The sequence below is a fragment of the Fukomys damarensis genome, unplaced genomic scaffold, assembly GCF_012274545.1.
Source record: "Fukomys damarensis isolate Sample0158 unplaced genomic scaffold, DMR_v1.0_HiC HiC_scaffold_4, whole genome shotgun sequence".
Lineage (NCBI taxonomy): Eukaryota > Metazoa > Chordata > Mammalia > Rodentia > Bathyergidae > Fukomys > Fukomys damarensis.
The window spans coordinates 32,783,109-32,807,710 of record NW_022900916.1 but is presented as its reverse complement, the minus strand read 5'-3'; the positions used below and the strand labels follow the sequence as shown (position 1 = coordinate 32,807,710).

The window sequence follows — 24,602 nt, the reverse complement described above, 5'->3', positions numbered from 1 at the left end:
CATTGATATTCTTTAGGCTGTTATTAGATTGTACTCTTTATTTAAAGTGCTCTTGACAGTTGTTAGTAAACAAAATCAGTACATTTTAATGAGTGTCACATTGCTACATTGTGAAATTATGAAAGAGCTTAAGAGAGTAATTCAATCAAGAAGACACTAAAATCGCTAACTACAAATTACTTATTTACATATTTGAATAAATATGTACGCAAATATATAGAACAATTCATTCACTTAACAAACATTTATCTAGACTTACCCTGTATGTGACATCATTCCAGGCATAAGGGATCTATTGGAAAATGAGATAAAACTCCATGTTTCAGGGAATGTTCAGCCTACAGATAAAGGCAGATTAAACAATTTTTCCACAAATAAGTGTGCACTGTGATGATTGCATAGAGAAGTGCAGAATTCTGGGAAAAGTTTTGAAAGAGGGCCTAAACCTGGTCTAGATTGAGAGAAGTCTTAGAAAAAGTAAGATTTAAATTGAGATATGAAGAATAAGTACATGTGAGTTAAGTAGAGTTGGGGAAGATGTTTCTAGAGTGTCCAAGGCCTGACGTTGCATGTGTAAAAGTCCAAAACCAGGAAGGAACATAGTGTTCCTGAGAAAAAGAGCTGAGGCCACATGGTTGCAGCCTAGACAGGAGACTGCAGGACAGAGCACGGCTGGAAAATGGGCTACACCCTACCTTATCCACTGGGGCCTTGGTGAGAGAAAGCCACTGCCTGTAGGGGTGCATAGGAGAACTTTAGAGGAGCTAGAGCAAACTGGTCATGCATAAGGGAGGAGAAGAAAGTGGCATCAAGGCTAATGCCTAGGTTTTTAGCCAGAATCTTCAGATGCTATTTACTTAGCTCAGAATCACTGAGGGGACACAAGTGCACAGGTTTGACTGTGAGTGCAAGCAGACTGAGTGGAGAATAGAGATAGATGTTGAGCTCCTTTTTGTATATACCAAATAGGAGAGTCATATAGAACATCCTTGGGGAGATACAGAGGATAAATGAACTTACAGATTAAAGGAAAGATGTGGATCTGAGACATAGTAGGCAACTCAACAAGTGAGCAGAAAAACTCTGTGCATACACACCCATGTGTGAATGATGCTGAATCAATATTCCTATAAATTTCACAAGTAGAGCGAATACAGTGGCAGACTGAATAGTAAGATAGAAGTTGTTAGACCAAAAGTTTATATATATTATCTTATTGGCACTTAGTTGTTCAAATTAATAGGAAAGCCCGTCTAGTAATGAGTACAAATAGCTTTGCTTAAAACTTTTATATGTATTGGGTAATGCTCAACACAATCCAGAGAAAAGCCTTAAATGAGACCTTCATCAGAATGTTCTGGAAGGTACAGGACAGGAGCCAGTTAGCTGAGGCCTAAAGCCTATAGCCCAGAGCATTGTGGAGGGGCTCTGTGAAGTTTGGTTGCTTGAAATCCTTCTAAATCATGGATAATCTTGTTTATTTACGTTCCAAACAACCAAAATCCTTAAATAACCAGGGAGTTTCCTATACTCTGGAGACACATTTACTATACACAGTAATGAAAGATGAATCTTGGAAAGCTGTTCCAAATGTGTTTTAGGAGTGGTTCAAGTTTAGACTAATATCCCACCACCTTTTTTTTTTGTTTTGTTTTGTTTTTTTTCCTCTATCTCTCTGACTCTTATCTAGAACTTCAAATTAAGCCCCATGAAATGTATTGTATTAGTATAGTATGTTTTTCCAGATAGTCATTACTGGAAACCCTGTCTCCTAACTGTGAGTAACTACAACGTTGTCATAAATGGATCTGTGTAGTTCATTTTTGAAATACAAGGATTAACGATCATAAATCGAGCATTGTACACACAGTTTAGAACTGCCATTCTCTCTATAAAACCACTGACTGAAATTAGTCATTGTTAAAGAAAATGACAGAAGTGTTCAAAGCACCCATTAATGGGAGCTTTGGCATAGTTTCAATGAAAATAATTACTACAGTTCAGGAGAATTTGGTTCCAAAGCTCAGTTAATTTTAGTTGGCAGAAGAGCTCAAAATGGGGCTCAAAGAATGCACCTGCTAGTATTTTTTTCTCCTCTGTATTTTGGATAGTAACTTCATTTTCCACATTTAACTTGTTGAGATTCAGAGTCTGTGTCCAGAAAGGCATATGTGGATGATGTTACTATGAGACAGGGTTTTAGAAGACAGAGGAAGGCACTGCTTCTGAGGAGTTGTGACAGTAGCTAGAATTCACTCTGTGGTCACGTCGTGGTAGCACAAATGACCAACAACTGCTTTCTGCCAGGCACAGATTTTGATAAGAGAAGGAACGGGGAAGAGTGGAGAAAGTGTAGGTGTACTAACTGGAGTGGGTGGGTAGAAGAGGCTTAGAAAAATTATACTGTCATTGAAGTTAATCTTGGCAGATGATACAGTTTTTGTAGAGAAAAGCAAAGTAGAGAATTGAAGCAGCTCTCTGGATAATTCAATAAAAAACAAAAACAAAAGCCAAACCTCCCTTCCCCTAATTACAGGGATGTGTCTGAAGAGTGGGATTTTTGTCTTAATCCTTTGGATTTATCTCCATTTTGGCAGTGCTGTCACAGATACTAAGAGAGATCTTTGTGTTCAATCTTTCTTCTTGATGTTTATTTAAATAAGAGCCAGGCTCCCTGGAAGGAGGTCAGAGAATTCTCTTGTTCCTGCTCACAAAGTATTGCTGCACTTATTACACAGAAAGTGCTTGTAAATACATGAATAGATGAATAAATCATTTCTGCAAAAAACGTTCTACTTGAATTTCTCTACAAGTGTGACATTTACTTTTTATTTTCTTTCTCCAAAAACTTTTTCCATTTTCTTTTTCTTTTGTGCCACCAGTTAGCTCATTGCCCAGGCTTTAGCAATGGCTTTTTAATTTGAAGGAAAGGAAATAGAGTTTGATCTGCTGAAGAAGCCTAGCTGTCTGAAGGAAGATTTCAACTTTTTTGGGGGAAGGATCCCATTTGCGGCCTCTAAAGCAGTAATCCAAGTGCTAGAATTCTAAACTCAGCTCTGGAGAGAAATGGGCATGAACAAGAGGCTTGGATTTCTTTGTGTAGCCTGCTGTGTGCAGGCTGAGGCTGGGGAGGCTGAACAATGAAGAGGAGGCCAGGTTCCAAGGTAATGCAGATTTGCTTTGTGAGCTGGAATGCTTCCAGGTGAGGCTTTTGAGGGGCTGTTTACTTTGGATTAGATTACCTTGTCCTCAAAGGTTTCACTATCCACTGCCCAGAATTAGACAGAAATACACCTCTCCCAAGAGTGAGTAGAAAATTGATTAACTTAATTATGAATCTATTCAGATTAGCATTCTTCCATTCTTCCCATTTACCATCATCTACCCAGACCAGAGTGGCAAAGGATTCCTTCATTTGAATTTGAGCTCATCCCTTTTGCCTAAACCTATTTGAGTTTTTTGTCCTGAATAGGAACATCCTTTTCAAAGAGGGCTAAGAAGGTATGAGGCTATAAAACAATTCACCCCAATATAAGACATAGTAGAATAAAAACCTTAGAAAAATTAAACAAAAAGCAACTCTTTCCTAATGATTGGGCTTTTCTAGGTGAAAGTAAATTTATGTAATTTCATTGATCATATTCTTATTTTGCCTTGCCAAGCTGGAAAATAAAATCACCATGCATGTGGAATTTCATTTTGTAACTAAGAAATATTTGAGCTGATAAGAGAAGGGATTTTTCTTTCTCTGTTGTCTTCTTTCCTGCTTCTACATGGTGAAAGGTGCCAGGAGATCACAAGTTTATACATATTTTCTTCTTGGCATTTACCTGGGCAAAAAAGCATGGGAAAAGCCAACAAACAATATATATCTATACCTATGTCTATATTTATATATGTGTGCAAATCAAGGTTTTTACATATGCGTCTTGAAAATGAAATCACTGAAAATGCACAAAGGCCTCCTATTCTCAAGAAATGGAGATTAGTTCTTACAAGTGATGTAGGATGGTTTCAGAAGTTTCTAGACATCCATTTCTTTTCAGTCTGTCTAGTGCATGCCAATGAAAAACAAAACCAGAGTATCAGATGATTATTCTGATCCTGGTTCATTTTATGGTTATTTGTAGCATTTTATCTCAGTCCACATTCCCACAAGTGAGATGCATGTGATCAGCCTCGTGGGAACATGTAGTTACAGGAGTGTTTGTTTTTCTCCAAGTCTGTTCTCATCTTGTCCCTGGAGGAAACCGAGGGCTGAGAACAGAGATCTCCACAGCTGTCTGACTGTGTGTCTGCAGTGGTAGTGGTCTGTGCAGGCCAGGATGCAGACAAGGTTGTTTCCAGTGTGAGTCCCTTTTCCCAAAGTTCCCCAGGTACACTGCAGGCATAGTTAGAATTCTCAATGTGTGTGTGGCTCCATATTCAGTTTCCTGTACCCAAGTCTTTATGTGCCCATCTGCAAGGTGTCTTGCTGTCAGCTTGAACTAGAGTACAAGTTTTGGTTTTTTAAAGCCAGCTTGTTTGAATATTAAACCTATTTATAAACTTCATTACTGTAGCACCCATATGGCTCTTGCTGAAAAATACTCATTTTAAAAAAGTGAAAGAATACCAGGCACTTCATAACTTAGCATCAATGTTTAATTGGCTCTCATTTCTTCAGACTATTAGAAACAATTTCCTAATCATCTGTTTGGCTTTGAAGTATCTGACACTTATGTAGGATTGCAGGTGAGACCAGGGCTTTGGGAACTTCTAGTCATCAAAGCAAACAAGCCCTTCAGAACATCCTTGTTTCCACTGTTGTTTCTTGTTATGTTTTTGCTTGTGCCTACGGTGCTCCAGGTGGGTGCATCTATAGCAGTGGGCAGAATCACCCTTGTGCTTGCTTTATTTCATCCTTTCTCTCCCCTGATTGGAACCAGGAGAGGTAAAATGAAGCCTCTGCTCAATGACAGAGCTACAAAGAGCTTTGGGGAATCTTTTTAAATATTGGGGGGGGGTCAGTGCTCCTTGCCCTGTGATGATGCTCCTGTCTCAGAATCTGCTTGTCAGAATGTGAGGAGCTGGTTGTAAATGAACTGAAAATTTGAAAGGAAGGCTTTTGAGCTCACATGTTCATGCATAGACACACACACACACACACATGCCCCATTTGATACTTCTCAGGTGGGCCACAGTTCCATTGAAACATTCTGACTTAAACAGATACTGATTTCCAGTGAAGACCAGCTGTCTTTTAATTTGCTTAAGAGGTAAAGGAGTGTACATCGATCAGTAATTGTAGTTATAACACATGATATCTCTGTATTGAGTTACAACTTCCTGAGCATACTTAGAGGTATGTGGTAAGCAAGATGCTAATGTCAATGTTAGGGAGTTATTGATATAAAGGAAATGTGTTAAATCCAGACTTTATCCTTTCCCTTCATCTCTCTTGCCTGTTTTCCCATTCTTCCACACTTCACCAGCTCCCCATTCATGTTCTGTTCTCTCAGCCCATCTCATTGTGTGCAGAAACTGTGGTGGGATCTGTTCTGGCTCCTTCTTTTCTCCTGTTTCCAATGTGTGCTGGATTTGAAGATGACCTTGGAGAGGGAGTCACCGTTCTTGAGTTTCTTTTGGCTAGAAAAGACCTACAGAGGCTAGATAGACCTATAGAGTTCGTTCACTTTTTTCTTTCCAGTGAAATAAATGGTTTTTCAACTTAGGGAAAAAAGTGGACTTTTGTTAAAAAATATGTTAGATATTTCTAAGGATTAATATGATACCCAGTTTCTTTCTTTTTTTCTTTTTTCTTACCTCTGAGTAATTTTTGAGATTGGGGGAACTGTGTGGCTTTCCTGGGCTAGCTGGAACCATTGCTAATGTGAAGAGCAGGGTCTACAGGCTGTAGGATCCCTAGGACATGGGAGAATGCAGGGCAGGGTCTCAGTTCACCCTCCTCTTAGTGAAACTGAGATTAGCGTTGCTTCCCTTGTAGTTCACGTAGGCCAAGATGAGAATTGGGAGTATTCCGTGCTTCCATTCCAGAATAGTAGCATTCAACTTTTAGTGTATTTTAAGTTTTAAAATATAACTTTTAAAATACACTGAACACCCCTTTCCCCCAAAATTGAAAACTGTTGGATTATATTCATTTTATACAATGTTGCTATTACTAATGTAATAGTAGGCCCTTGAACACTTGCTGGATATCCAGCTCTATATGTTAAATGCTTTATGGTCGTCATTATATTGAATTTTCCTGTTACCACATAAAGCAGGTATTATCGTTACTCAAATTTTACAGAGAAAGAAATCAGTATTCAGACACATGAAGCTGGAGAAAGGATTTGAACTCAAGCAATTGATCTTAAGCATGGTGCTCTAATGCCTCTTGTTTTTTTTTTTTTTCTCTAATGCCTCTCTTAAAAACAAAAGCAGGCAAACAAAGCTCCTCGTGTGTGTGTGTGTGTGTGTGTGTGTGTGTGTGTGTGTGTGTGTGTGAGAGAGAGAGAGAGAGAGAGAGAAAGAGAGAGAATTTTGATTAATACTTTGTAAAGCACTGCTCTGGGCTATATTTGAGAAGCTTGCATAGCCTGGCTTCAGGGAGATGAGCTGCTGCCTGCCCACATGAAGCTGGCCTCTCAGTCTCCCGGCTGCTTCTGTCTCAGTCAATTCTGAAATCACAGCAGCTCCTGCTCATTCTCTGCTTTCTATGTTAGCTACATGAATTTTTGGATTTGTGCCATGTTGTTTCAACTTCCAAAAAATTGTAAATTTAAAGTAAGCTTGAAAAACAAAACAAAAATATTCCCTTTTTCTTTCAGGTAGTGAGTCAGGGATAAATTCTGTTGAAGTTCTTAAGAAACAAAAGGCCAAAAATAAAGTGTTTCTTTTCCAGCTCATTTCCTGTGTTTGGAGGGAAAGAACCCAGTGTATTTATTGTTGTTTGTTTTGTTTGTTTTTGTCTAGCATAGTATCTATGTTTTTTCTTGCAGTCATTTGACTTCCCTGTGTAATTTTCACAATTTTCTTTGAAAGCTTCAGAAGTTCTGTCTCAGCCACTTGTATATTTTTAGGCAAGTTCCTTAGCCTCTCAGGGCCTCACTTTCACCAAACATAAAGTGAGCTAAACCTGTAGGCCTGAATTAATTTCTGAACCAGAAGTGAAAGCAGGAGGGCTCAACAATTATGAGCTCTCCAAAACCCTCTCATTGCTTTACCCCTGGGTGTAGGAAATTATGACTATTGTAGATGCCCTTACTGCCCATGGTAAATCTTCACTATACAGAAGGAAAATGGGTAAAAATAGAGCAGTTATTGATGAATTACCTTGCAAATTCATTCACTCATTTAGCAACAGTCTATTGAGCGGTTGATAAGCACTATGTTAGGCTAGAGAGACTCACTAGCAGACAGCTGGTAAACCACCATTCTTTCATCACTGTAATGTAATGAATGCACTGTGACCATTAATAGTCATAAATGCAAGCACTGGCCACTGTGAGACACAGAGCATGGTCCAGTTTGGTAGGCCTGAGAAAATTTTTGCAGTGAGGTCTCTGCTGAGAACTGAAGTACGAATAGGGCTCCATTAAGTTCTCGCTGATTTTGCCCAGTCAAGATGATCAGAGAGTTGACCCTTGAGTCATTTCCATGAAATTGTATTTTTTCTTGTGCTTTAAATGCAGACTTTCAAACCACATCATAGGATGATACTATTTGGATTGGGATTGCCTTGATTTGAGGGCTCTGTTTAGCTGGGACAAGATGAGAAGAACTAATTTTATAATGTGTGTTGCTAACAACACATCTGTGGAGAAAGAGACTGGGTGTCAGGAGCTTTGTTGAACTATCATCTGTACTTACTATAATAAAACAATTACTTAGATCCATGTTTTAACTTCCTTTCCAAAATTCAAATTCTTTTAGACGGTAAATCTTAACAGTTATGAGAACTAGCAGAATATTAGTTCTTATTACTAGTAAGTGCTGAAAATGAAGCTATTCTTTTTGTTGTTGTTGTTCCCTTTTGATTTGTTCAGCACTCTTAGCAGTACCTTTGTATGTTTCTTGGGAAATGCTGGGGAAACTGTGTAAGCCAGTAGCAAAGGGTGCCTTCTGACCTCTGAAAAGAATTAGCTGACATGCTAAGTAGAAGCCAGAGCATCCATCCATCCTGACTGCCCTCTTGCCTTTGGGTTTTGCATACTCTCAGTGGGTTACTGTATAGTCTTGCCAGAGGTTCCTTAGATCAGTTTATGACAGTCCTAAGGAGGCTGAGGGTGTGGTCACAGTAGCTCACAATGCTCTCTGCCCTGTCTATGGCCTGGAGAGTGTGAGATGTCACCATGACAGGGTCCAGGCAGAGAGCATGAATGATCAATGCCTGTTCACTTCAGCTTTTGAGGGGAGGACAAGGCACAGTGTTAGGCACTGAGATGCAGAGTAGAACCACACAAAGAACTTGGCTTCCGCGGGATTGAGATTCATGTAAATTTTCACATTTATTTCTTGTAACAAGTTCTTAAGGAAGGTGCTCTGATTATTCTCACTTTACAGACAAAGAAACCAAAGGGGCAGAATAACTGGCACGCAACATTATAGATTTAAGTGCCAGAGCTATGTTTGGAAGATGGGTAGTTTGTGCTTAGAACCCAAGCCCTAACCGCTAGTTTAGTGGACCTTTCTCCCTATAAAGGTGATACAATTCAAACATATAAATATATGGATGTATTACTAGATACATGTATATTCATTTAAGTGTCTGTATAAGTATATGTATATTTCAGGAATATTTTCTAATTATTATCATAATACTCATTCTTTAAAGAAAATTTAAAAATTCATAAAAGTTAAAATAGAAGAAGTGATCCATTAATAGGTATAATAGGATCATGGTGATTGTTCCAACCTGTTTTCTTTCACATAAATATATAGCAGTACTTATCTAGTGAAGGCCATCCTATAGGTCTAGTTTCATGTTGCTCTTTTTTAACCTAGTACTTAATATTGACACATTTTCATTCTGTGCTCTCTCTGTCTCTTTTTAAACATTTGGCCCATAGCTCCCAATTAGCCCATCAGTGCATGGCTGGCTGGGTGCAGTGACAGTAATGGGGAAGCGCGTGTGGAGCTAAGAACAGCTGGGAAGCATTGTGCTTCCCAGAGATGCTGTGAGATATGTCTTCCTCTTCCTCTGATCCTCTCCATGGAAGATCTTACTGAAAGTCTTTTGAGGGGCTTCTGAGTAAATAAAAACAGACACAAACACGATGACTATTGTGCTGACCTATGTTTATGTCCATTTCCCCCTCAAATGCACTATGGCCAAGGTATGATAATCAAGGCAGGTATTACTTTCTCCTTTTGATGAATCAAGAAATCCAAATGCACACAAGCCCAAGTAACTGATGACTGTAAATAGCAGAGATTAGGTAAAGCTGAGTCTCTTCTTCCCAGTGAAGTCCTCAACTGAGCCCTTGGTAAGTTCCTAATGCTGCTCCCACCTTTTGCTTCTGGCTTTTCTCAGTGTCCCCTTCCCAAATTCTGCCTGTTTTGAAGACTTCATGTCTGATTTCATGGTTTCGCTGCATTATTATACATTAACATTTAAGAAGACCCAGGGGTATCTTGTGGTACAGCACTTGCATAGTGTGCTTGAGACCATGGGTCCTGTACCCAGCATCTCCCACCCCCATAAGGCACATCGTTAAAGGAACCCTTGCTAAACAATGGGATATACTAAAAATAATAAATATACAAATAACTAATGATTATTGATCATTTAAACATACCAAACAAATGTTTTAAGCCTCTGTCTATTCTGCCCCAACCCCATGAACCTTGTAGATTCAAAGACTGAAATTGTAACTTGGATTTTGCTGTGTTTAAAAACCAACTTCAGGGCCAGGGATTTAGCTCAGTGGTGCCGTCACCTGCCTGGCAAGTGCAAGGACCCAAGTTTGATCCCTGGTACTAAACAAAACAAAACAACTTCAATTAGCATAGTACAGTGCTCTTGAAGTGGGAGGAATGTGAGCAGAACCATTGAGTTCTTGGGATGCTATTTTTTCACTGTTAAGGAGAAAGTTATGTGCATTTGCCTACAGTAAAACACAATCCCAAACTTCTCTCTGGGCTTTGAAGTCCATACGCAACATAAAGGGAAGCCCAACACTTCCATGGCCACCCCCACTAAAATAATTCCTTTCTCTCACTGTTTGTCACAAGCCCTTTTCTAATATGTGTTTATGCTTCTTTTCCTACAGGAGGAAATACAAGAAAACATCCCAAAGGTAAGAGTGTCTTTCTGGAAGAGGGAAACTTTCCAGGCCATGATTGACTGAGTCAAGGGTGGCCCAAGTCTGGCTCCTGCTTGACTGGAACTGTAATAAACAGTCTCTTGGTTCTTTCTCAGTGAGTTTCATGCTTTGTGTCTTGATCACTACTGCTGCCGTAATTAAAAATTGATTGCAGGCATCTAGTGTGGCATCTACAGTGGGGTAGATGACTTCACAGGAGAGTGGATCCTGTGGATTCAGAAGCTAATTACTACTGTGCTGTCTGGTGATTTCAGTAAAACCTGGACCAGGGAGGGATTGAGCTGGCAGAGGCAGAAGGTTTATGGGTAAGGAGCACAAAGTGGTCTTTAACTACATTTGTAATGTCTGAATTCTCCTTTGCTTCAAATTCTACTTTGCCCAATTCCCTGACAAAACACAGTTGAGCTGAGAGCATAGGTATACATCTCTTCAAGGGGGTAACAGTAGCCTTTCAATTTGACTCTTCCAAAGAGTGATTTGAAATAAAATCTATCATATGCTTTGTGTACCCATTGCATGGAAAGGTGGATGCAAAAAGATGAAGCTCTGGCCTAGCTCCAGGCTATGCTATGCAGGCTTATTGGCATGAACGTCCTTGAAAGGATCAGGTGAGCGCTGGTCCTGACCTGTGTGGTTATTAAACTTTGGACCTGCATCATCTGTATTTATAATTCTAAAATAACCTAATAGATCTCTGAGTGAATGGAGGCCTAGCTCCAATGGGGAGCCCTTTTTTAAATGTGTATGTGATAGCAACTCCCCATCAAAATGTCTTTTGATAGATACTGTGTGCTGATTTGGAGAAGTAGCATGTTTATTTGTGCATGTGCAAAAGTTGTGACCAGGGGGAGGGTGAATGATGTCTCTAAATAATAGAACAGTGAAGTGAGCTTAGAAAATGTCATATTTGTTATACTGGAATTTACTCATTCATTCATCTTATTAACATATATGTATGTTTAAGGTGTATAATGTGATATTATGCTATACATATACATAGTAAGATAATTACTACCGTCAAGCAAATTAACATATCCATCACCACATACTTCATTTATTGGCTAATCTTGTATATACTTTTTGTTAGTTTTACAGTTATTTGTTTTCATAAATCATTTAGGCAATAATGGTACATAAGATCTCCATGACATCTTTTATTTCTTCAGCATGATCTCTGGCCACTTCTAACATTCCTCTTTGTTCTCTAAACTTGAACTATGGTTTCCCAGCCAAGTTGTGACTCCATAGATCCAGGTGATAATGGTTATTTTGTTGGTAAGAGCTTTGGTAAATTTGTGGTGAACATATTCATCTGGTTCTTATCTAAGGGTATAGACCTTCTCTGTGTTGAGGTGATTTTCCTAAGTGAGGTGGGATAAAGTGTGTTCATTTTACAGTTATCCTGGAATCAAATTAGGATGGGCCAAGGAGTAGACAAGATACTTCCTCTCATGATGATACAATGTATTTTCTCAAAGCACTGTGCTGAATCTTTCCTGTGTTTCTGCATATGCTATTCCCTTTGCCAACTGAAGCCTGGTCTATTATCTTACATTTAATACTCTGATCTTTCTGCCTTTTATGTTCTGTAGCTGCCTAATAGTGGGGATTTGTATATGCATCTGCCACATTGCCTGGAACATACTAACTCCTTAGTAAATATTGTTAAGTGCATAATTACTGCTCTTAGAAACTGCATTCTTAAATTGATTTTTGTTTTCAGACTGTTGGTGATGACAGCAGGAAGAATTGCCATAATTATGTCACACACAGTTTAGGCTTGAGTTGATTAACATATAAACCTAAGATATTTTTCCATAATCTATAGGATTCCTATTTTACAAACAGGATAACATCAAGTTAATTTTTTCTGGGAGTTTTTTCAGAATTAATTCTAAATGGGCCAGGATTAGAATGGTATGATTGTATGAAAATCTTCAGAAGAGTACTATTTCTTATGTTTAATATACTTAATAAAAATGGTCTTCAGTCATCGGCCACTCTAGTATCAATGCTTTCTTTTTAAGAAGAAGCTTTGGGACTATAATTAATGCAGGCGCCAAAATATTTATTCTGAGTTATTGAGAAGAGTTCGAAAGAAATAGAATTGCTTAGCATTTTGTTCACTACTCACTTAAATCTCACAATTCAGTTTAAAAGGCCAATGTTTTTTTTTTTTCATTGTATTTGATTTGGGTATCACATATTTAAACAAATTATACCCAAATAATAAATTATAATGTAATTAAATCTGTCAGCGGTTTTCAATAATGGCATTTTTGATGACCGTTTTGATCTTACCTTTTCTTAATGAGCATCATTTACTGGTAGAAATTCCTATGAGCTGTAGTTTCCAAGTAAGTACTAGTTTAAAGGAGTGGTTTTAAAATCTGATATATAATATATAGTACACAAATCATTGAGATAAAAATATGCAAAATCTTCAAGGCTTCTTAGAGGTTGCTACACTTTTCTAAATATAGTCAACTTATGCAAATGACTAAACAATTCTGTCTTGTTTGGTTTTGTTGGACTCACGGTAGTAATTGCACATGAGCCACTGAGCAGAATGTACATTTTTCACTCAGTTTAAAGGGCAGAGTTGTCTTCAATCTTAAAAAGTAATTTGTCATTTTCACATGTAGTTAACCTGGGGCATTAGAAATCTCAGAGTTTACTCAATTTTATTTTAAGGAGAGATAAGTAGGCAAGTTAGAAGGTGTTTTACAAAAGAGCTGCTGAAACCTGTCAAGGTTCAAATTACTATGTTGATTTTTTGAGAGCATATTTTTGCATATCTGATATGAATGAGGTTGTATTTTTATCATCACCATGATTTAAAAAATGGACTTCCTTTTACCCACTTCATTGAAGTAATTAAAGTACAAATTAATAAAGGATCAGCTTTAGCTTTCTATTTTTTTAATATTTTTCATATGAAATAGATCTGTGTTCTACTAATGTAGAATAACAAACTATTCCAGCTTAGTGGCTTAAAGCAACCATTTTATTTTGCTCACAATTTAATGGATTCACAGTAAGGATTCGCCTGGCTGGTTTGAATGTGATCCAGCTAGTGTCAGCTGGAGCTATTGGCGATAGAGGATTCACTTCCAAGATAGTATCTTCATTCACATTTTAAGAGCTGCTATGGTTTAGATCTAAAATGTCCCCCAAAAGTCTGTCATATTCAGAGGTGGGGCTTTTGGGAAGTGTGTGGTTGATGGGGGTGCTGTACTCATCAGTGGATTAATTTACAGTTTATCAATTTATAGCTGAATATGTTGCTATGGTGGTTAAGAGTCTGATAGAAAGGATCACTGAGAGCATGACTTGAAAGGTATGCCCTTATCCTAGGCTCCTCCCTTTTCTCTCTACTTCTGGCTGCTTGATAAGTTGAACAGCTTTCTTCCACAGTGCCCTTCTGCCATATTTCTTCTATGGAATCAGCCAAATATGGACTACACCTTCTTAAACCATGAGCCAAATAGACCTCTTCTCCTTTAAATTGTGGATGTTCACTATTTTGTCCCAGTTATGAGAAAGTGGCCAATACAGAAAATTGTTACTGGAGAAGTTTGGTTATTTCTGTGTATACCTGACCATGTAGTTCATAGGATAGAGCATGATAGACTGGCAGCTCTGGAGATAATTTACCAAAGCAAAGTTGAAGAAAAAGTTTAATAGGTACATTCTAGAGCAGCAGGCTAGATGACAAAAGAGTCATTTGCCCTGAGCCCTGAGGTAAGTTGCTTTTACAGGTAGTTACTTCTTTCTTGGACTTTATTGTTGGTAGATCACTGATGGGGGGTATCGATTTAAAACACCTTGTGATTGGGTTTTTTTAGTCAGAATGTCTTGGAACTTCCTGAGTATAATGGCCTTGCCCAAGATGTGTCTGTGAGCCTAAGCTCTTTTATTCTAAAATAGTTTATAGATTATTCACCTCAAAATGGAGTCCACAGTTCAGAAGCATTTGGAATTGCTTTGTGGGAGGTATTTGGAAAGGATTGCAGATGTAGGCTAGAGAATCCCCAGAATGCTACAAGCAGAGATTGGTGGGCAATTCTAGACAGCTCAGAAGACCAGAGTGCTGATAGGAATGCAGACAGTAAAGGTCAGGATTATGAGGTTTCAGATGGGAACGAAGACTCTGTTGAGCAGTAGAGTAGAGGTCATGCATGTTATATTCTGGCAAAAATTTTGTCTATATTTTGCCATGTCTTAAGACTTTATGTGAGACAATTTAAAGGAGTTAAATTAATTGATTTGGGGGAGGAAATTTCAATAAGTACAATGATCAGGCTGCAGCATGAGTACTCATGTCTGCTTTTAGATATATTACAGTGAGAATCAGAAGTGATAAGGCAAAGCTGAATGACTTGAAATTTTTCAAAGTAATTTATAAAATGCAAGACAGATCTTAGCCCGAGGGAAGTTTTCATGTTTTTGAGTCTCGCATTAAGGATTAATGGAAATTTATGCATCGCTTCCAAGACTAAAATTTCAACAAGAATAATGATATTTGTACATAAGATCCTAATGAGATAATTGACAATGTGAAATAGGAAGAAAAGGGCTAAAGGTGTAGGGAAAGTGGGAAGGGTAGGGGAAAGAGAATAAGGGAAAAGAAAAAAATGTGAGAAAATGAAAAAATGGAAATAAAGTGTTTGTAAATGGGGAGGGGAGGAGGGGGTGAAGGGAGGGCAGGGACAAGGGGAAAAAATGAGAACCAAGACCTGTCATGTAAAGGTACAAGATGCCAATAATGAATGTAACTGTACTGTATACCTAAAATGTACCAATAAACTCAATTAAAAAAGAATAATGATATTAGAATACTCTTTTCAATTAGCAAGGTTACCAGTAGCTAGGAGTTAAGCTTCTTTTTGCAGAGAGTCCTATTGATGTGTACATTAAATCAATATCTATATCTATATCTATCTATCTATATATATATATTTTTTTGGTACTGGGGATCGAACTTGGGACCTCATGCTTGTGAGACAGGCAGCAGAACCACTGAGCTAAATCCCTAGCCCTTAAATCAATATAATTAAGGAGAACCCTCCATTTGTCTTGTGAATAAATCTTGTCCACAAGGTTCAGTAATTCTAAGATATTGGTTGATGTTGTGAAATGGTAATTTGTCAGCTAGAGAGGATTACCTAGTAAAAACATTTCCCTGTTACGTTTCCATTAGGTTGCTTTTAATACATCTTCAGCCTCAAGTTATCAGGTCTGGCTGAGAAAAGTTTGCATCTTTGAGAAAGTATGCAAAACACACAACATGATCATAAATACCTAGAAATAACTGAGCATTTCTGGGTTGCCCTTGAAAAGAGGAATTGTTGTTAGGATATAATAAGCTGAATGTGGGGTAGAAGTGCTTATACCACACATATAGACACACACAAACACACACACACACACACACACACCTATTTCATTCTGGTAGGAGAGGCTGGGATTGTACAGCCTAATCCAGAGGCCACAGGCACAAATAAATATATCCATTAACTTGAGGGACTGCTGGAAACACATGTCCACCTTTGTATGTCTGGACTGTGGCAATTCAGTAATTTGATCAATATGATGAGTAAATTAATAGTGGGCACCACACCTGGTAATGAAACCCTCATTTGTGTAAAGCTTTTTACACATTTCTTTGTTTTTAATTGGGCATGTTTAGATGGTTCCAGTAGAAATTCTTGTTCTGACTGATTTTATTTTTGGTAGTGCTGATTAATGAGCCCAGGGCCTTTTGTGTGTGTGTGTGTGTGTGTGTGTGTCTGTCTGTCTGTCTGTCTGTCTGTCTGTCTTTCTGTCTTTCTGTCTGTCTATCTACAGTCTTGCCAAGTTGCTAAAGCTGGGTTTGAATTTGAGATCCTCCTCCCTAAGCCTCCCAGACTGCTGGGATTGTAGTCATGTGCTACTGTGTCCAGCCACATTTTACTCATTTTATAAGTCTAGCTATTACTATGAGCAATTGACTTTAGCAAGGCATCTCTCATCTGTTCGATAATTGCATTACATTGATAGTCACATTCATAGTACTTTATGGTATTTTACAATTTAACAAAAGTTTATTTAATAATTGATATTGCTATTTACTTTAGTAAATATTGGCGATAAAAAGATAAGTGAAATGCCTCTGTGAATAGGTACACACATTTGCAGGTGAAACAAAGGTGAACAAAATATTATCGAGTGTGCTGAGAGTGATAGATTTAAGTATTCAAGATCATTAGGAATAATTAGATCTTTTGGGGGATTGGGCTCGAGAGTATGAGCCTACTGAAGTCTAATTGGGTTTTAGAAAATTTTTTCTCTATGTTGTAAGTTATCTTAAATGTATGCTTTTCTGGCTCTTTACACCTACTGTCAAAGAGGCAAATGGTTCAACATTTCCTGGATATAAAGAAGACAGTTCAAGATCCAAACATGTATAGATATTGACAAAAGTGGATGAGACACGTGTAGTCTGTAGAGTGCCATCTACCTGTTGTAATTCAAAGCAAGAAGTTACCCCCTCCACACCCTGACCAGGTTTCTAGTATCTTCTTTCACTTGAATTTTGATGTGACCTAGTAATCACATTTGATGAGCCCAGTAATTGATTAAATTCAGCAAATGATTCCCCTAGTCCCTTCTGCTCGTGTTCAGCCTCCATGAATCAGCTTACTTAATGAGTCATCAACTGCCACCTTTGCTGTTAATAATAGATAGTCATGTGTGAGGGACAGGAAGGTAAATGTATATCACCCTTTGGAATGGGCACCTTCTAAACTGTTGCACTGGGTGCATTTTATTTCTTAACATTGACCCAGCCCATCTCCATCCTTTTCAGGATATATTTAATTTAAGGACCACTGGTAACTTCTGAAGCTATTTCAGCATCTTAGAAATAGAATTGGTGGGTTATAGTCCCTTATCTTTATAATTAAAAGTGGCAGCTAAATAACTTGTTGAGAAAGTTATCAGGGGACACAAAGGATAAATCAAAGCTCACATTTTTTTGTTTACATGCATAACCAGTTCTGCATTCCACTGCTTACTTAGTAGTATTGAAATTTAGAGCCTAAGAATTAGGATGACATCAAGAACAAGAGGATCTTCTAAGAGATAAAGACTTCAAAAATTTATTCTTACATTTATGATGACTAATATATTCTCCAAGTAGTAAGAACAAGTGCATCTGCCACAAGTGTCTTTCCCAGTTTACATTCCAAGATCATCAGGGTGACTTCACTGTGAGCAGTGGCAGGTCAAGGTACACCCCGGAGGGTACCACTTGTTGTCTGCTTAGAACACCAATTGGCTTTGACACTTAGCTCATGAAGGATAATGCACAAGACTGCTAATAAAGGCCTAGCAGTACTATAATTTCAGGAAAAACATAGCCAGAGGAGAAGGGGAAGTGAAGCAGCACCTCACAGATAGTTTTGGTCAGAGTTCAGAGTGTCAGGCAACTGCTACTCACTCATCTATTACTCATTTAACCTAATATGTTAGCAGGAGCTTGGGAGCGCAGGTTCAGAGAGGGATCTGGGCCCGGAGAGTCTGAGTAGCAGGAGCTAGATGTGGGGTATATAGATACAGAGGGCTGGGCTGTAGTAGGTAGGTTTGTTCTGTGTCTGGGTGGTATATCTAGAGACTAGGACAGTAGTAGGAATGACAAAGGCATTGAGCTGTCAGTTTTTAAGTCAAAAGTAAGATCTAGACACAGTTCAGTTTTCTTTTATCTTTCATCTCCTTTCATCTTATCTTTCATCTTCTTTTATTTTGTTCTGTTGTGTGTTTCTTTAACTTTAACCTTTTGTTCTTCCCCTCACCAGTGCTAACTGGGTCTCTCTTACAGGTTGTGGACTTTTCATTCCCATCAACTTTATTTCACTTACGTTATTCCCATTGTTATTGTATCAAGTCACTTCTTAACCACTCTTTTCTCTGGTTTCTTCATTTTCTCCTTTCTTCATACCTGTGTTTGATGACTTTCTCCATGGTTCCACTGAATGTGTGCTTTTTATTTAAGATCAACAATAGCAAATCCCCACTGACTCTCCGATGGATACTTAAGGTCTATCCTCTTGTCTAGGACTTTAAGGCTCTCGGTTTCTGCCTCCCCAACAACTTCCCTGTTCAGTCACTCTTACTTCCTTACTTTCACCCTAAGTTCCAGTTAAGCTGAAATTACTTGTCTTATGTTGTCCTTTTTGACTTGTATTCTTTTTAGTATTATAAATGTTATTTTTCTCTGTTAAAGTCAGATCTTTTCTTGAAGAACATTTCAAATGCCACCTCCTCAATGGAGCCTTCTTGGATCTTTCCACCTAAAAGAGATATTACTCTCCCAGTTCTTTTTATTTTTAGCTTATATTCTTATATAAATGTGAATCATCACAAAAAGCTCTCATAACTTCTTGCTTTCCGCTATTTTTTACTCCATCTTCAGCTTTCTTCATCATCATGTATGGTCTGCTTGGGTATCAGGCAATGGACAAACATGTGGAGGGTATTTAAACGATCATTGTCCTCGATGTCAAATTCCGATTCCCCAATCACTAGCTGTGCCACTGTAGACAGATAGCTGTATTTCCCCATGAATAAAATGGAGGTGATTTCTAACATTTTAAAGTTGCTATGTGCAAGTAAATTGTTGATAAATGGCTATGTGCCTGGTAAAAGACATTCAAGAATTGGCCACTTTTTATCTTCATACTCTGCAACGTTAGCCACACTCTTCATTTTCTTCATGAAGATTATCATCTTGAATTTAGTATTTACTAAATAGATAGTAGATTTTAGTTACTTAGTTGGGATAGTATAAGGTACTACTACTGTATCCTACTAATGCTAGTAATAGTAGTGAATAATAATAACCAAAAAAAGTTCAGCATACATCATGGAAGAGGAGAGGTCAACAAAAAATTTTAAGCTAAATCGTTTTCACTTACAGGTTTGTAAGAGATTTCTGATTTTTAAAGGCATGTTATATGATTTGGCTTTGATCCCTTACATTTTTAATTAGATCCTATTAATATACCATTGTTTGTGTATACCAATGTGCACGTAAGATTGCAAGTATGTGTGTGTATGTATGGGGAGAGAGACAGAGAAACAGAGAGAAGAAAGGCAGAGAGAGCAAGACAGAGATAGAGACAGAAAAAGAGAGAAGCTATTGCTGTCCTAGTTCTTGCTGATTTGACACCATTTACCAGAAATAGCACGTGCCATTCTTCTCTAAACTGTTGTGGGATTTTGAAGCAAGGAATATGCTTCCCCAAAGTGTGGAGCTTTAGATATCACAGGTGTTTATTAAATGTGAGTTGAATTATAACTGAATAGGACTGGGATCCTACATATATTTATACTATGGTTTCAAACTAATGTCTGTGTTGCTGGGTGGAACTGTGGATAAATAAGCTCAGGTTGATAAATGACTTGTGCTTACAAATGGCTTTGCAGTTCACTGCATACTCCCACACACACACTGTCATCTGGCCCTCTCACTGGGCGATGTGAAGCCTGTGAGGTCAGCAAGACAAATGGCATGGACGGCAAGAACCAAAAAGTACGTAATTGCTTGGATCATTGACTCTGCCTTTCTATTTCATTTCTTCCATGGAACTTTCGCTTTGGATGGAAACTCTTGAGAGTATTTTTGCTCTACATTATTGCTTTAACCCTTATTTTTCTTCATTCAGCCATCAAACCTCGAAGTGTTCAGTGCAGTGTCAAATGTATTTGTTTGCGGGCATAATTGTGAACATTTGATGACTATGTGCTTGGGCATTGTTTGACTGTTCCGTGGTGTTTTGCTAAAATAATTTTGAGACTCATTGTTTTGGACTGCCTAATAAAACTTAAGTATGTCTTTAAAACTATCAATAGCACTTGCACAGGGAAATCACTGTGCTTCAAAAGTTATGGCCAGACTTCTAATTTGTGCAAGGAGGCAAGACGCTCTATGTCTCAGTAGCCCTCAATACTAACAAGACAGAATTCATTAGGTTGATTCAGTAATTGCGGAGGGCCTGCACATTGAAGCTAAATGCATCTCCCAGTGGCAGTAGCTTTAGAAGCAGACATCAGTGTCCCTGCAGACACTGGGTTGACTAGTATTATAGTGTTCTTAAACTTGATACTGCTCACATTTTCACTGTGGAGCTGGCCTGTGCATTATAGGATGCTAGGCAGCATCCTAGCACTCACTGTATGACAGTTGTTACTCTTAACATGTCTTCTTTCTGGCGCCCAAAAATGTCCCCTTCAGGTCAAATTTGGTTCTGGTTTAAAACCGTCTTAACTGAGGGGGTGAAGAGAGGGCAGGGACAAGGGGAAAAAATGAGAGCCAAGACCTGTCATGTAAAGGTACAAGATCCCAATAAAGATTGTAACTGTACTATATACCTAAAATGTACCAATAAACTCATTAAAAAAAAAGAACCATCTTAATTGAAAGATTAAGGATCAGGTCTAGGGTTGGAGACGTAGCTCAGTGGCAGAGTGCTCACCTAACATGTGGGAAGCCATGGGTTTGTTGCACTGTCTTCATCTATAAATAGATTGAATATTTCATTCAGCATAGTTCCTTTTTTGCTCAAAAGCAGTATTCTGTGACTGTAATCACTGCATGCTCCCATAATGGACAGCTAAGATGGAGGTCACTGGGCAGGTAACTTTACTGCCCATAGTGAAGGTCCTTTGGTGAGGAGCCAGAAAGTTCTTGGCTTAGAATACTTATAATTTCACCTCATTAAGGAGAACTAATCATGGGAAGAACATTAAAAGGATATTTGCCAAAGCATAGACTTTGCCAAAATATATCATATTGATTTAATTTATTGTGTCCAGCTATATTGCATAAAGTACCTTATTTAGTCTTTACAGGGGTCCTGTTTTGCAGGTGAAGGACTTAGCGAAAGAAGTAGGTTGACTTATATTTCAGTCAGCATCCCAAGGCACATCATTCAGATATTGCAAGTTCTTGAGTTCTTTCTATCATGATGGCTTTATAATTTCTTTTAGGCTTGGAGCCCTTCTGTTTATTCCTCCCCCAAACGAAATGGTTTAAACAAGTGAAAAGATCAGAAAGATATACCTTTAGTAGTACATTTACTTATTTTGCTGATTGTTCTTTTCTCATGGGGGCATTTTATGTTTGAAAGTTTTGTAATTGGCCCGTAAGTTGAAGCTTTTAAGAAAGTGTATTGAGATTTTTAAAAGTCATATTTGGATAAAGAAGTTTTTTTATGCAATGGAGTACTACTCTGCCATAAAGAAGGATGAGCCTGAGACATTTCTAGCTAAATGGATGCACCTTGAGACCATACATTTAAATGAAGTAAATTGGATACGTATGTTTAAATACTACATCGTTTCTCTGGTATGAGAAACTGAAAGTGGAAATAAGGACTAAAATGTATAATAAATATTAAGTAACATAATTGAAGGGGAAAAAGTCCTCACCTCCATCGCCAGGTTCTCTTTTCCAAAATTACCTGTTTTCCTACCTAATAGCTAAAAGTACTTTGAAACAACGTGATCAGTCATCCATGAATATGTAACTCTTTGTGCATAAAAAGTAAATAAGAAAAATGGAATCAGATACAAAAAAATTGTTCTTTCTATCATCAGATTTACAAAGTTCTTGAAGTCAATACTTGCATTTTTCCCTTTGTGCCCTCACAAATAGAATCTTGACTTTTTATTCCTATAACTTTGGGATGCCATAGAGAAAGGGACAGAGTGAAGAATTTCTAAGAAAGCTTAAGGGAGTAATCTAGGAACATGCATTGAAGATGGCATGTTGATAGTGAAATGGGAATGGTTTTGTAAGTTTGGGTTGGAAGCTGAGTCCTGGCAGGAGCACTGTGTAATATTTGGGGGTAAGAGTTCCTTTACTAGTGGGGATCTCTTTCTTCTTGGTCAAATGCAAATCATATTTGCTTCCTAGGGGTTTTTTGTTTACCAAGAATGAAATAGTATATGTAAATCATAAAGAAAGTCTTTGATACATGGAACCTACTTAGTCATTGAGGGCTAGGGGCATCCCTTAGAGAGGAGACTGGAAGTCCATGGCCCCTGTGCAGAGAAGGCTTGTGCTTTGAGACAGTTCAGGTTGGAAGTCTAGGGTCATTCGAAGGAAAGTGTAGGAAGCAGATGGACCTTGTACTTTAGCGCCTCTGTGAGGGGAGGGGCTGAGTCTTATTTTCTGGAGGGTGGAATCTGCCTTAACAAATGACTGGAGACTGTGTTTGGGGGCACATGGAATAAGACTGAAAGAAAGTTGAGGTAGGTGGGGCAGGGTGCAAGCTACACTGCACAGTAGCTACTGGAACATGCCGTAAATAGAAGAAAGCTTAGAAAGCCCCAGCCTTGTTTGTCCACAGAAGATCTTGCAGAGAAAGGCAGTTGTAGTTCATTTGAGGGAAAATTTGTCTAAACTATCACAAAGTAAATAGTACTGTATTTCATTGGTTGAGAATATTCATTCCATATAATGTCTGACTTACAATCCACTGTTTTCTGAGTGTATGGCTTTTAGTAAAGTACTTAATTTTTCTAAGGTGGTGCTTTACAACTTGGGGTGAAATTGCCCTGTGAAGATGTTTGGCCATGTCTAGAGACATTTTTGGTTGTCACTTTTGGGTGTGGACTTTACTACAGGTACCTATTGAACAGAGGCCCTCATGCTGCTACAGATCTTACAGTGAACAGATCATTCCAACCACAACAAAGAATTATCCAAAATGTCAATGAAATAGAGAAACCTTGCTCAAAACTTCACTTTCTTCTTCAAAAGTTGAGTAACAGCTTAGTAGTACTTTCGTATAGTCTCGGCTATGCAACAGGCTGAGATGGAAGGATTGTTTGAACTCAGGAATTTGAGACCTTTTCTCAAAAAAACCCCAAGGATTTAATGAGATAAAGGTAAAAGTATTACATCTACTTCCTGGTATTTAGTAAGCATAGAGAGTATTTTAGCTATAATTATTAATTTTCTTATTTTGGTTTATGATTCATTGTTTATGTATGACATTTATGGGTTATGCGTCACAGTTTTGTAACTGACATATAAGACATTGCAGGTGTATTAAATGTTTAAATTTAACAAAAACTTTAAAGCGTCTTATTTGTACATTGAAAGAGATTTTTAAATTGTTTGAAGGAATATTATTGATTTATGTGAATATGTGTACTCTGTCCTGAAACAAATTTGAAACCATAAGTTCCATACACTCATCCTGAAAAAAAAGAGTAAACTTATAGATCTTAACAGAAAAACTTTATTGCAAATTATTGCCTAAGAAGCAATAAAATAAAACAGATTTGGTGGGAAATGAAATTTCATCCTTTACATGTGGAGGTGCAGAGATGAAATTATCAGAAAATTAGTAACTACAAAGCAAACCACAATGTAACTGGAAATGGATTTCTACTTAATATTTCAAGGCAACAAAATTATCCCTTGGAATTAATGCCATTCTAGTAGCAAGTGTAGCCCTTCTGAAAGCAGGGCTGAGTACTGTACATAGCCACTGTCAACTTGCTCTTGGCTGCAAATGTCTGAATTGCAATGCTCTTCTGCTAGGGGACAGAGTTCATTTCTTGTTGCCTTCTGCTGTAAGTACAAATGGAGAACTCGGGGTTCTGTTTTTTTACTGATCATATCCTTAATCCTTAAGGTGTGTATTATCATGACATTATTATCAAAAGATTCACAGAAGCTAGGCATGGCACTGCATGCCTGTAATTCCAGCACTCTCGGATGCTGAGGCAGGAAGATCGTGAGTTTTTTTGTTTTTTTTTTATTGAGGTTATTGGTACAATCTAGGTATACAAATACAGTTACATTCATCATTGGGATTCTGTACCTTTACATAATAGGTCTTGATTCTCATTTTTCCCCTTGTCCCTGCCCTCCCTTCATCCCCTCCTCCCCTCCCCATTTACAAACACTTTATTTCCATTTTTTCAGTTTCTCATATTTTTTACCTCTCCCTTATTACCTTTCCCCCACCCTTCCCACTTTCCTTACACCTTTAGCCCTTTACTTCCTATTTCACATTATTAATTGTCTCATTAGGATCCTGTGTACTATTATAGTTTTTCCACAACAAAGAAACTATTCGGTATTTCAGTTAAATCTCTGTATGAACATTAAAAATAGGGAATCCTAAAATAAAACTAAAAAGGAAAGTAAAAGAGAAAAGGCAATGATGTAACATCAAAATAATTCTTAATTCTGGAGATGAAAATGGTCCCTGAACATATTTAAATTGC

General features: G+C 37.9%; 1 protein-coding gene across 7 annotated transcripts in view; it reads left to right on the top strand.

Annotated features, from left to right (window-relative positions):
* The window catches only part of Pde1c (phosphodiesterase 1C), a 576,741-nt gene that overhangs the window by 293,801 nt on the left and 258,338 nt on the right, over positions 1-24,602 (top strand). For 2 of the 7 annotated variants that reach the window (XM_033757619.1, XM_010628349.2), the window contains one exon: positions 10,260-10,286. The exons of the other annotated variants lie outside the window; for them this stretch is intronic. In XM_033757619.1, coding sequence (XP_033613510.1) covers positions 10,260-10,286 — 27 coding nt within the window. The remainder of the gene's footprint in view (positions 1-10,259; positions 10,287-24,602) is intronic. 7 annotated transcript variants of the gene reach the window in all.